The sequence below is a fragment of the Calonectris borealis genome, chromosome 1 (assembly GCF_964195595.1).
Source record: "Calonectris borealis chromosome 1, bCalBor7.hap1.2, whole genome shotgun sequence".
Classification (NCBI taxonomy): domain Eukaryota; kingdom Metazoa; phylum Chordata; class Aves; order Procellariiformes; family Procellariidae; genus Calonectris; species Calonectris borealis.
This window is the reverse complement of record NC_134312.1, coordinates 80,557,138-80,570,047: the sequence shown is the minus strand read 5'-3', so window position 1 is coordinate 80,570,047 and position 12,910 is coordinate 80,557,138. Positions and strand designations below refer to the sequence as shown.

The window sequence follows — 12,910 nt, the reverse complement described above, 5'->3', positions numbered from 1 at the left end:
AGCTTATCTTTTCAGGATCTTTATAAGCTTATCTCTGAGTGCACGGGTAGGGAAATGCTTGTCTTGTTGCAGGACAATCTGGATTCATGACCTTTTAAGAATACTAACGCTCTTTGCCATTAATACCTCTGCTGATAACGCTTTATTTATGAAAGATACGCAAACACAAATGCTTGGTTTGTGTCCTTTAGCAAAATTAGTCATTACTTCAGAAGAGCCTTAGGAGATTCTTTTTATTTTTGCTTTACAGATTTCTTTCGAAATGCTTGATTCTGAAAATGTTCATAGTATTTTTTTTGCAGGGTTGAAATACTAACAATCTCATAAAAGTCCTGACCTGGCATTTCCATGTCTTCTTTAGTAATTTGGTGATCAGTACTGCTGCTTTGCCTAAATGCACGTATTTACAAAATGCGGACTCTTTTCACGATTAACAGCTTTATTTTACTCTGGCTAACAGAAAAGTTAATTTCACTTTTGATATATTGGTGGCATCGCCAAGAGGATACCTATTTTGACAGGGGATCTTTGTTGATCTTTGTGAAAGAAAGACAAACTAAATTCTAACCTATACACGACAGTGTTCTTTCTGAAAGTTAGTATACCAGAAAAAAACTGTGTTGTGGTTACGGGCCTGAATGAGCCTCCTACTTAGATCTCACGTTTTGAACCAGCATTTAAACTGTAAAACTTTCTGCTTTGCTACTTACATAACTATTCTCTTTCTTTTCTTCCAGACCTGGATTTTATTTCCTGGAACAAAATAACATTTTAGGGTGCCATTAATTTTCAGATTAAACAAGTCATAAAATGTAAATAAGCTGACAAAAGAGCATTTACCTTCTTTTCACAAAGTTGTTAGTATTAGGATTTCTGGATCTTCCTCCCATCCTAATTCACTTCTTCCTCTTGGGTGCCTTACAATGAAGGCACTGTTATGGTTATTATATTGGAGCGTGTTGCACAGGGAATGATTGATACTTTAGAACAGAAGGAAGCATAACTTCTTTCTTCAGCCTTAGTCTCAAAGACAAGCACTAACACATTTTTGGGTGTTTTTTTGGCTCGGAGATTTCAGACTTGGCGTCTGCAGCCTTCTTGTTCCCATTCGAATAATCAATTCCACGTCAAAAACCTTGCATAACTGTGGGATCGTGATGGTTGGACTGTGCAGCCCACTAGTGCCCATGCTTTAAAAGAAATAATAAGGTTTTCCGTTCTTCTCCTAAATTCATCAGCCTGCCCCTAGCTATATTCTGACCAAACGTGCATCATGGCAGTCCATTTGTTAGCGATACCTTCATCGCCTCCCGCCTTTATACCTGGCCCTGCATGTACTTCTGTACCCGCTATTCCAGGTGTTCCTCGCTCACCTTCAAGCCGCGACAGCAGTAGGTGAGCAGGTTTGGGGGCAGTATTTCAACCCAGTGATCTAAAGCAGGTACTTATTTTACGGAAGTTGATGCGGAAGAGCTTGGGATCCTAGAAGGGGAAAGCGGCGTAGCCCCGGACAGCGAGGCAGAGATGCTGGGGATCGGGGGTCTCCCTTGCACACGTAAAATACCGCAGGTCTGGTGGTAGCTAGTCCCCTGTGCCAAGAACCCCATTCCCAATACCTTCCCTCTCTGGATAATTCCAAATATTCCCCTACTTCCATACAGCGCTCCTGCTTTTAAACTTTTAGGTCTATCGGTGTGTTAGAGCTAAATATAGTAAAGGAAGGTGCGACGGAGTCGGCTATGAAAGGCTTGCAGGGCTGAAGGGAGCTTGCTGGTTGAGTTGGGGACGTGTGAAGGAAGGGAGGGGGGAAATCAGTGACGTATTGGGATTTTTGTCATTGATGAGAAGCTGAGCTTTACTGGGCGTGTGACCTAGGAAACTAGCAGGGTAAGAAGCAGTAAGGCTGAAAACTTATTTTGACACATCCAGCCCTTTTAGTTTTGTTTTTTTTATTTTGACCATTGCTGCAAATGATATTTCTGATGATTGGCTTTGTGAGTAACTGGTCATCTCCTGTTCCCCTTGGATGGGTATGTTTATGATGTTATGTATGTTCATTAGTTTAAGGTGCCCACACCTTCAGGCACCTCTGAATGTGCTGATGTGAGGGACTTTGGATGAAAGTTTGGAGGAGCTGCTCATTTTGCTCCAGACAACAAAATTCAGCTCGCTAACAGATACTCATGTAAATTCCCTGTTTAAAATGCAGTCACAGCAGTTGTATACACTTCCCTCTGTAAATGACCGAGGTAGATTCCCTTCTCCCCTACAGTCCTTTGTTCTCATTGAACATTTAATTTATGCGTGCATATACGTGTGTGTGTGACTATTTATCCCTTCTACATACACACTGTAACATGCATCTGGTGTACCTATAAACCAAATATCACACATTATTTAAACTGCTCTGATATGAACAAGATAGAGTTCTGGCTCTTCAGCTAAATAGCCATATCCCTGTTTCTCTGCAGCAAAACATCTTTGCGCTTGCAGAAAAAATAACATATGGGGAAGAAGCGACCATTTGGCTTCACGACTGTATTTTCATACTGGTAGCCCTCCAGTTGAAATCTGCAGTGTAAGAATTCTTTCTTGCCACTGCTCCCATGGATTGACATAACTTTTCTTTTTTATATAATTGCTATAAAAACAACAGGATTAAAATCAGATTTTTTTTGGCTTTTTTTCTGTTTCAGTTTAGTTTCAGACATTAGTTTCCATAGAAATCTGGCCAAAAGCTCCCCAATGTTTGTATTCAGTGTAACTACTGTCCAAGCATAGTATTGCATGTCACTTACTGCCAAATCGTATCTGAGCCAGAAAAGTTGTTTGATCAGTATTACTCCAACCTGCTTAATTGCTTTTCTGTGTCAAGATGCTTACTTGCAGGAGACTGGATGGTTTTGGTAGAGCCATCTCTAGTTTTCTAGTACTTGTTTCCCATGTTTTGGCACTAAGGTACCTACTGCATCAGATGATACTACTTTGCACAACTCTAAATACAAAGAGTATGGCAAGGTGCAGAAAAGAGGTGTCTTTTTCTTTTTCACTTGCAGTCATGAAAATTGACTTATTTAAAAAGCCCAGTTGACTCTTATACTTTGAATCTCTTTGCTCGTTGCTGTGATAATCTCTGAGATGCAAGAGGACTAAAGACTGAAAACTGAAATATGAGCCACTAAATCATAACCCACAGAGCGGAACTCCTGTAAAACTGCAGTTAGTGCTCTGTGAAAATGGTCTAATTCACGGGCTTCAGCTCTTACTCAGCTCTTTCTCTCAAGGTTTTGAGTGAGTTTTGCACGTTGCCTTAGAAACAAGGAAGTCCCGGATGCTTTTAAGAGGTGACTGCAGGAGGCATCGGTTTCATTTCATATTTCTCACCAATGTCTCTGATGGGGCAACCTCAGTCTTAGATATGTGATCCAGAAAACATGTATTGGGTCAGCAGACTACATGTGGGAAGTGCTTGCTTATGTTGTCAGCTTGCACGGTGACAATTTAAACCAAAGTAACAAAAAATTCGTTCTCTTGGAAGTGATGCTTCATAGTAGCAGATGGTGTTCTACCATTATTTCTGTTCTTTGTTAACTTTGTTTGTATGGGCTTTGCAGTCCATATGTTATTTGGACACACTGGATGTCTCATTAAAAGTTGTTTGAAGAATTAAAAGCTGAGGAAGTGTCTTTTTTTTTCGAAACGGAATGCCCCTAATACAGCTGGAGCAATTCCAACATGAATTCCAGTTTGGGTTTTAGCTTTATGATGTGCTTTGGATTCATAGTTTCTTTGTAATGTGCCAAAGGTACCATTTGACTTCTCTAGGCTTAATCCTCCTCTCTTTCCTAGGAGCTGATGCAGCAGAATGATATTGGCTACGTATTAAACGCCAGCAATACTTGTCCAAAGCCTGATTTTATTCCGGAATCCCATTTCTTGAGAGTGCCTGTGAACGACAGCTTTTGTGAGAAAATTTTGCCTTGGTTGGACAAATCAGTCGACTTTATAGGTGAGAAGAAAATTTAAATTCTCTCTCTAGAACAGTTTCTGGATTCCTTTGTGTGTCTGCCTTGCTGTTTTGGCTGGAGAAGACCTGAATGCTTTCTGGGTGGTATGAAAATACCCTAAGGATCTATGTACATGATCACCATCACTTTAGAAGCACAGAAGCAAAATAACGTAGGGAGATTCTGCCAGTGCGTGTTCCAGCACTTACGGAACAAAGACACTTTTTAAGGGCACAGCTCTGCTTTCTGGCAACCTAGTAGATGCCTGATATATGCCTGCAGAGAGTGAATTAGAAAATTGGACGTACGGATCCTGTCTTTAGCTTTGAGAAGTGAGCTAGCCAAATTTGAACTGGCCAAATTGTTCCATCATGAATGCTTGCTTTTTACTTGCATATAAAATTAGAAACAATCACCTTTCCCAGACATCTAAATAGGGTTGTTTATGTGCACATTAAAATGCGGTATGCTGTAACTGCAGCATGTTTCCTGTATGTAATCGCATGCTTTTTCTATACTCAATGCTATACAGTGCTAGAGAAAATAAGTGATTTTTGTTTAAAGCTTCCATGAGATTTGCAATTAGCAGTTAATTTGGAAGTTTTGAACAACTTTAAATAACGTTGCTTTCTTTGCAAACTTTTCATCTGCTGAGTGTGACACTTGCCAATTTCTTTGCTATGCAGAAAAAGCAAAAGCATCAAATGGCCGTGTGTTAGTGCACTGTTTGGCTGGAATATCTCGCTCTGCCACAATCGCTATTGCATATATCATGAAGAGAATGGATATGTCCTTAGATGAAGCTTACAGGTAAGGAGAAAATTTCCCTTCTTATTAATTCTTGTGCCTGTTGGCTTGTTTTTAAGGTGAAGAATAAAAGGTTATATGACCAAGGGTAGAAGCAGACATGTTATTTTATCCAGTAGTTCACTGGCCTCTGCACACTCCTGTTTTAGATGTAGGCTTCCTCCATAAACAAATTAGTGGTGTTGTGTAGATATCACACACCTAATATTAATTCCCCATCTGCAAAATGCTGATGTTGGTCTTTGCTCTGAGTAGGCAAATACGTGGAATTTAAACTGCTTATTAAATGTGTGTGTGTGTGTACATACATAGACAGCAATAGCACGCATATAACCATACCTTGTAAGTCAGAGAATGGAATGGATAGGGTTAAAGAAAGAGAACTACGGATATTTATAATCACGCTTATGACAAATGCTAGGCCAGAGCTGTTGACTTCAGTTTGGTAATGCTCTCAGAGAACTGCCTGCAGGTGAAATGTCCAGGAATTAAGAAAGCAGCTTTGTTGCTATTGAACTCAACCAGAAAGTATTTTGAAGTGTTGGCTCTTTGTGGCATCAGGAAATTTTTGTGGGACCACCCTCCCACCCCCCCCTTTTTTTAACCTTTCAAATCCCATGTTTCTGTACTTGGATTGTGAACGCTTTACTAGATTCCAGGTGGCTTGGTTGCAGTTTACGATGACTTCTCTATTTCATTTGACAACCTGCTTTGTTGCGTTCTACAGAAAACGATGGCTTTCTTTTTGATGGGCTTTATATGCTAGTTGGCAGAGCCGACGCATCGCTATGACACGCGTGGCGCAGAAGCAATTTGAACAATTGCGCTGGAGCAGGTGGAGAGGAGTACCTTCCAAATCACTAGTGTGTTTGCTGCTACTGTCTCTAAAACACTGATGAGGACAGAAGGGTGAACATTTGATATTCCCTTGTGGAGCGTGATTTCCATAGGGCGTTTTCTTTTAAGCTGATGAACATGATTATGTATGCAGTGAAAAACGTGCATGTAAGAGGTGCCTGAACTACAACCATCTCCCATTGCCTTTAGAAATTTTCCACGGTTTCTTACTAGAGCCTGCTGAAAGTTTGGTGTTGCGCAGTAATTTCAACATGTATGGTGAAACAGGTTTGGTTAAGAGGCGTAGGTGAAAACTCAGAGTTATACAGGTATAGACAATATGGATGAATTAGTGGATGTGGATGGATACTGTGCAAGGCATGAGCTTGATTCGCTAAAACCTGCCTGATCTCAGGCTGTAGTGGTCTGGAGGTTAAGCTGTAGAGTACGGAACACTTTTAAAATGCACATGCGTCAGGGAACTTCTGAAGTGCTGCTTCTAAATTCCTCCGTGAAATCTCTCCGTTGAATTCGAGTTTGTTTCTTAACCAGAAGTGTCAATTGAGTGTGAAGGATTAATCATCCTAGGCCTTTTTTAATTTGCAGTTAATACTGAACAACTACTGTGAAATACAGATTATATTTTGCTATATTTCCTTAGATATGGCTTAGTGAGAGCAGTCTGCAGCACATTTCACTCCTTGGTTTGGGATCTCTGGTTGGCAAAGCTTGAAAGAAAAATACTTCTCTCTGAGTTAATGAGAGTCACTAGATAAAATGTTTGTCTGACACTATTACAAAAATAAAAAGGTAACAGTTACTTGAAGTGGAAGATCTGAGGAAATAAACGTTTTTAATCTTTTCTTTTGTGTAATGGACAATAGAAGGGGAACAAACATCAAAATTAAATTTATGCGTGTTTTCCAATTGAAAAAGAGAGTGTGCATTTTGAAATGAAAAAGTTTGCAAAACCTTAAAACTTGTTGGGGGGATCCAGCAGACTTTTCATTTTTTAAAAAGCTGGGTTTAAATTTAGGACTGCCCAATATTTTGGGGTGAGACGAGAAGAAAGTGGAAGGGAGAGGCTACCAGAACACAGGCCAGAAATTGCAGCGTTGACCAGAAGCATCTTGCTTTAAATAACAAATCAGATAACAAGTACAACTAGCTCTGACTGGAGCAGAATGAATGAAGACTGTATGAATTCTTGTGAGCGAATTGCTTACACTGGAATAAAAGTCCCCAAATTCAATGCTAGGAGATCAACCTAAAGAACCTCTTCTGAGGTGACTTACTAGTTTTCTCCATTTGCCAGTGTTGGCACTTCATGGTGGAAGTTTCCACCATCATTTTGCACAATCTGATCTTCCAGGTCATCACGTCAGCTCGACTATTCCTACTATTGTTTGTTGTTTGGCAACTTTAAAAAAAAAAAAAAGTTTTGTTTTGGTATTTTTCATGTACTTGCTTGCATTTGTGCTAGTGTGTGTGTATATATATATGTGCACAAGTACACCTTCAAATTTTTTTCATGCTGTTTTTAATGACTGCACACTCACCTATACACATCCCCAGAGATTTTTTTTTTTTTTTGCTTTTAATTGTATTTAATTTTCCCAGTGATACGTTATATGTGTGTTTATACTAGATTTAGCTCTTCAAGGTTTCTTCCCTTGTTAATTCCATTGTCATCTGGTACCTTCATAGTTCCAGAAATGCTTTAAAAAAAAAGGGGGGGGGAAGGATTTGGGCAGCTTTCTGTTTTACAGCCTGTAAAAAGCAGAGTACTTATTTAGCTGTATTGCAAATCAGACAGGTAGGAAGTACTGCCTTTGTATTTAACTTTGAAGTACATGACATGACTTTTAATACTTAAGTCTTACATACATTTAGAGTCCTGGTTCAGGAAAACGTTTTAAGTATGCATTGCACCTTGTCCATATTCAACGTGTATGTAAGTGCGTGCTTAGATTGGCACGTGTATGCGAGTCAGGCTGCTTCCTACAGGACTCAAAAATAGGTTAACTCTCCCGGTGATTTGCCCTTCACTGCTGAACACCTACAGCACTGCAGAGGATGTTTTTGGTTTAATGTTGCATTTGCTCCTGTCTGTTTTTCTCTTTGATGATCACATCAGTGGTCAATACGTGTATGGTAGAAGTCGCTGGCATTTGCTGTATAAGGTCAGCTATCTCAGAGCTCTTTGTCTTGCCTGACAAAGATAAACAGGGTAGGAAGCGCTCACTGCAATAACAACAGCATGAGAGAGGTGAAAGGAACACGGGGTTTCGTCCCTTTGAACGGCGGGGAAGGTGGTCGGCTTTCTGCAGCGCCGGGGAGGCTACGGTCTCTTGGCTAGAGCTCTGATGCTGCTCATGCAGAACTTGAGGAACTTAACTCTGGTCAGAAACCAAGGTAGCAGAGATCCCACTGGTGACGTAAAATAAGGAAAATGATTCCCTCAAACCCTGTTGTGGACATCGTAAAGAGGTAAAAAGAATGCTTTCTTCCCTTTTTTAGCCACCTTTAAGTAAGCTGCAGAGAGAATTGAGAGCATCCAGCATTATTGTGCTTAAAAGCTGCCTTTTTCTTTCCATCCATGTTTCCTGTGCCTGGCTGAACCTCAGTCCAGGCATCCTAACGGGTTAAGGTGAGGCTGTTAGCATTCACAACAGTCGCTCTAGGGTTATCTCAGGTCTGAGCAGCAGGTCCTTAAATTAATTCTTGTTTTGTTTGTCCCCTCTTTCCAGATTTGTGAAAGAAAAAAGGCCAACCATTTCTCCCAACTTCAATTTTCTGGGCCAGCTTTTGGACTTTGAGAAAAAGATCAAGAACCAGAGCGGTCAGCCGGGACACATTAGTAAGCTGAAACTTCTGCATTTGGAAAAAAGCAGCGAGCACGTGCTGGTCCCAGAAGGTGGGCAGAGCAGCCTCTCCGCCAACCAGCTCTGCATTACCGCTACCTCCGAGATCGTGGAACAGAAGCCGGCGGACTGCGGCAGCGCACCACGCGGGCACTTGTCCCCTCTGGAAGATGGCCCGCTGGTACAGGGCATAAACGGACTGCACGTCTCCCTAGATAAGGTGGAGGACAGCAACAGGCTGAAGCGCTCCTTTTCTTTGGATATCAAATCTGTGTCCTACTCGGCAACTAGCAACTGTGTGACTGCATCGGTTCAGGGCTTTGCCTCCTCCGAAGACACCCTGGAATACTACAAACACGCAACTGCTTTAGAGGGCAGCAGCAAGTTGTGTCAGTTCTCCCCTGTCCAGGAGGTCTCGGAGCAGACCCCAGAAACCAGCCCGGACAAAGAGGAAGCAAACCCTCCCAAGAAGGCCCAGAACACCCGGCAGCTGGAGAGCCAGAGCAAACGGCAACACCTGGGGAGAGCCAGCAGCAGTGCCACCACGCAGCGGTCGCTCCTGTACCCCCTCCACCGGAGCGGGAGCATGGAAGACAACTACCGAACGAACTTCTTGTTCGGTCTCTCCACCAGCCAGCAGCATTTGGCAAAGTCTGCTGCTGGGCTGGGCCTCAAAGGCTGGCACTCGGACATCTTGCCTCCTCAGACGTCGGCTACGTCCCTTACCAACAGCTGGTATTTTGCAACCGAGTCCTCGCATTTCTACTCTGCCTCCGCCATCTACGGGAACAGCGCTGCTTACTCTGCCTACAGCTGTAGTCAGCTGCCCACGGGCTGTGACCAGGCCTGTGCTGTGCGCAGGAGGCCAAAGCAGGGTGATCGAGGTGACTCCAGGCGGAGCTGGCACGAGGAGAGCTCTTTTGAAAAGCAGTTTAAGCGCAGAAGCTGCCAGATGGAGTTTGGGGAGAGCATCATGTCAGACAACAGATCCAGAGAAGAACTGGGGAAAGTAGGCAGCCAGTCGAGCTTTTCAGGCAGCATGGAAATCATTGAAGTGTCTTGAGGGGCAGCAGGCTTGTGTGACTGTATCCGAGTTGCTTCCCCCTCCAGGCCGCTCCCCCGCCGTTTGAGAGGTCCCTGTAAATCTGAAAAGAACAAACTTTGTGCAAAGGGGGGGGGGGGGGGGGGGAGAACAACTGCGAGGCTTCAGTGTGAAGGCAGCGACTAGATTAATATGGCAAAGAAATGACAAGCGAGCATCTGCCCGAGGAGACCGAGTGTACTGCTGGGTTTTTCTCCTCCCCTTTCCTGGAGAAGGGCAGAACATGTCAAAGATCTTTCCCTGACAGAGGAAAGCAATTATACACAATGGATTGCACATCCTTTCAGTGGTTTTCAAAAAGGAAGCTCTCTTGGTATCAAACCCTTTCCCTGGTTCCACTGAAACATGCTCCTACCCATCGAAGCTAGTTTTGTTCTCCCCTCCTCATGCCCCACGTCTTCACCAGTGCACCTTAGCCCTGACACTGAGCCAACCTCTGGAGCGGGAGACCTCTTTCCCCGTAAGAAAGGAGACCGGGAGCGATTCCAAAGGACGTAGGGACTGGTTACAGCAAGGCTGGTCTGAACACGCAGTTCAGACAAATGTAAATACTGGTGTAACTATTGTTCTAATGGATAGGCTTTAGGTGATTCGCTAGTGAGCTGCTTCAGAGAAAAAAAACCCAGTACCTCAAAAATATAAAAAATAAACTAGGGCTTTATGGCTGCCAGATGCTGGTAGTCAGTTCATAAGCAATGTGAACAAGTAACGACTAGCCACATTTGATTTTTTTTTTTTTTTAAAAAGCTGTCTACGCACAAGTGTTTCAGTTAGCTCAGCAGCAATTCTTAAAAAAGACAAATGAACCATACTTATGACTGTTTCCCCCAGTCTTTTGAAACATAAAATAAGCAGTATTTGTATTTTTTATATTAAGCTGGCTTCTGGGAGAGGGGTAGCTGCTTTGGCTTCTAAGCTATAACGGAGTGGTTAATACTTAGGGTTACGTGCAAGAGAAGTGGCTGGTACAACACCACAACATCCTGTTCTTGCCAATTGACAATTCAGTAGATGGCTCTTGAAGACTTTTTTTGTTTTGTTTAAAGCTAAAAAATGGGCTTTTGTCCTTAACTGACATTAAGGAACCATTAAGTACCATTAAGGAACTGCTCTCCATATATGGTTCCCGTCACCTGTGGGGTAGGGGCAATTCAGGTGGCTGGGCTTTTTCCATCCCAACATCCTCACTCAAACCGTGGGGCCTTGGAGATAGAAGCTTCTCATTAGGTTTGCTGACTTCATCTGAGAAAGAGAAGGAACGCAGAAGGGGACCTCCAGCGTCCCATCTCACAGAGTGGTGTGAAAGGGGGCTTGAGAAGAGGCAGATTTAATGGGAAGCCTGCTCACCTCCCACACTCCCGGCTCCAAAGGAACTTGATCCTGGCCGTTGTCCTCTCTCCCAGCATAGGGTCCGAGTTTCCCAGCGTGCTGATGCGTGATTTGGCCGCAGACACTTCTAGCTGGGCTGCTGCTGGCTGGTACCGTGTCCTCACCCTCGCCACCCCAGGGAACACGCCAGCTCAAGGTGGTGTCCCTTCCCTGCTGCCAGCGGGGCGTTCCGTGGGAGATTAGGCACAGCCCTTCTTGTGATGTTTTTGACGGCGAACCAGCTGCTTCCCCTCCAGCTCGCCGTTCTTGCGGTACCTTGGCTGCCGCTGCTCAAATCGTTTCGTGTGTGCACGCCTTGCTGCAAGGGGCTTACGATCAGCGAGGGGTGGTACCAGAGGCACGGCCTAAAGCTTCATCCTTCCTGCTCCCAGGGGAGCTGCAAACGTCTTATCTCGGTCTTCCCCAGCACCCCTCAGAACGCCTGGCGGGGGGCAATTATATTGTTTTGTCCCATTTCAGTGCAGGCAGCTGAAAATTGTAAATCACATGTAACAAATACTTACCCCTGGCCAACAGCTTTGAAAAAAATTTGTCAGCAGCAAACTGAAGCCCTAATTCAAGTCAGCAGCTTGGGTTGTGGTTTTTTTTTTACTGTAAGTTTAGTTAGTTTGTGACTCAAATCTCAGGTTTTACTATATTGAAAAGTGGAGAAGATTTTGTCATTGTTTTGTTTTGTGGCTAGGATGTGACTTTAATTTCCTACAGCGGACTGTTGAAAATAGCACTGAAAGCGACAGCATTGATTGACTTGATCCTAAAAAGTGCAAAAGACACTGAGAGAGAGGCAGCACCAGGAGTAACTGAACCCAGAGGCTGTTTTCGTGCCGTGCTGGAAGAAGGGGTAGTCTGGCAAGGGATAGGTTGACACCACACTGCAAGGCATGTCAGGTCTTGGCTATTCATTAAACATACTGCCACTTGTCTCTGTTTACATATCAAGTGAAAACGATTACATTACAGCTATTTTCAGCATATACACACACTCTGTGTGTGTATATACGTATGTAAACGGTTTAGCAATGCTCCTCTTAGCCAGATTTCAGTAAAAGCCCGTGTCTTTGATTTAAATCAGTTAATGGGGGTTAACACAAATCAATCCCTAGAGGCAGAAACAGAATCTTCCGGTCTTTTGTACTCCTTCACACGTGTTCTCCCCTTCTGTCTACACAGGCAAATATGTACGTTTGGGTTTCGTTTGGTTAATCGCCTTCTGAGGAACTGAAATCTGGTCTTCTGTCTCCTCGTGATTTCCAATACGCTATAGTCACTGAATGAATCAAAGCTGTAGGCTCAGTATTTTTAGGGGACGGGTTCCTGTAGGAGGAAGCCTTAACCCCATGTCCTGCGCAGGGTGGTGCCCTGTCTCCTGTCTGAACTAGTGTCCTGTACCTGAACAATGCTGGAAATGGTTTGTAGAAGTGTGGAAAGCAAAGTGGAGGATGCGAGGGGCGAAATGTGTATATGTTCAATATGAATATAATGTTCTTTGGTGTATGGCAAGCTGTTTAAATGGTTCAGAGAGATGCGAGTTTCTCATCTTGTTGTGTCATGAGCATTACTTGTATGTTACGATGAAATAAAATCAGAAATGGTACCTGTTTATATAGAACGGCTGAGGAAGGAGCCTGTGTGCCTCTGGCTGTGGAGTGTGCATTACCTGCCTGCAGTGTGACCTGCTCCCCAGCACCCAGGACTAGCTGGGGGCTCGTCCTTATCCTGCGTATCCTTTGCAGACGCATGCCTGTTAACGAATGACACAGACTGGGTAGCTTTGGACCGCTCGTCACAAGCAGCGGTGATTTTATGGCACCGGTAACAGTTTCAGTCTCTTACCTGTTCCTGTTCACCCCACCTCTTCTGCTCCCTCGAATAGCAGCAGTGGCACTTCTCCCCATTAACGTCTT

At 43.5% G+C, this 12,910-nt stretch overlaps 1 protein-coding gene across 2 annotated transcripts in view; it reads left to right on the top strand.

Annotated features, from left to right (window-relative positions):
• The window catches only part of DUSP16 (dual specificity phosphatase 16), a 73,251-nt gene extending 60,636 nt beyond the window's left edge, over positions 1 to 12,615 (top strand). For both annotated transcript variants that reach the window (XM_075162432.1, XM_075162422.1), the window contains exons 6-8: positions 3,850 to 4,009; positions 4,694 to 4,817; positions 8,402 to 12,615. In XM_075162432.1, coding sequence (XP_075018533.1) covers positions 3,850 to 4,009; positions 4,694 to 4,817; positions 8,402 to 9,578 — 1,461 coding nt within the window. In that variant the 3' untranslated portion in view covers positions 9,579 to 12,615. The remainder of the gene's footprint in view (positions 1 to 3,849; positions 4,010 to 4,693; positions 4,818 to 8,401) is intronic.
• Positions 12,616 to 12,910: the final 295 nt, after the last annotated feature.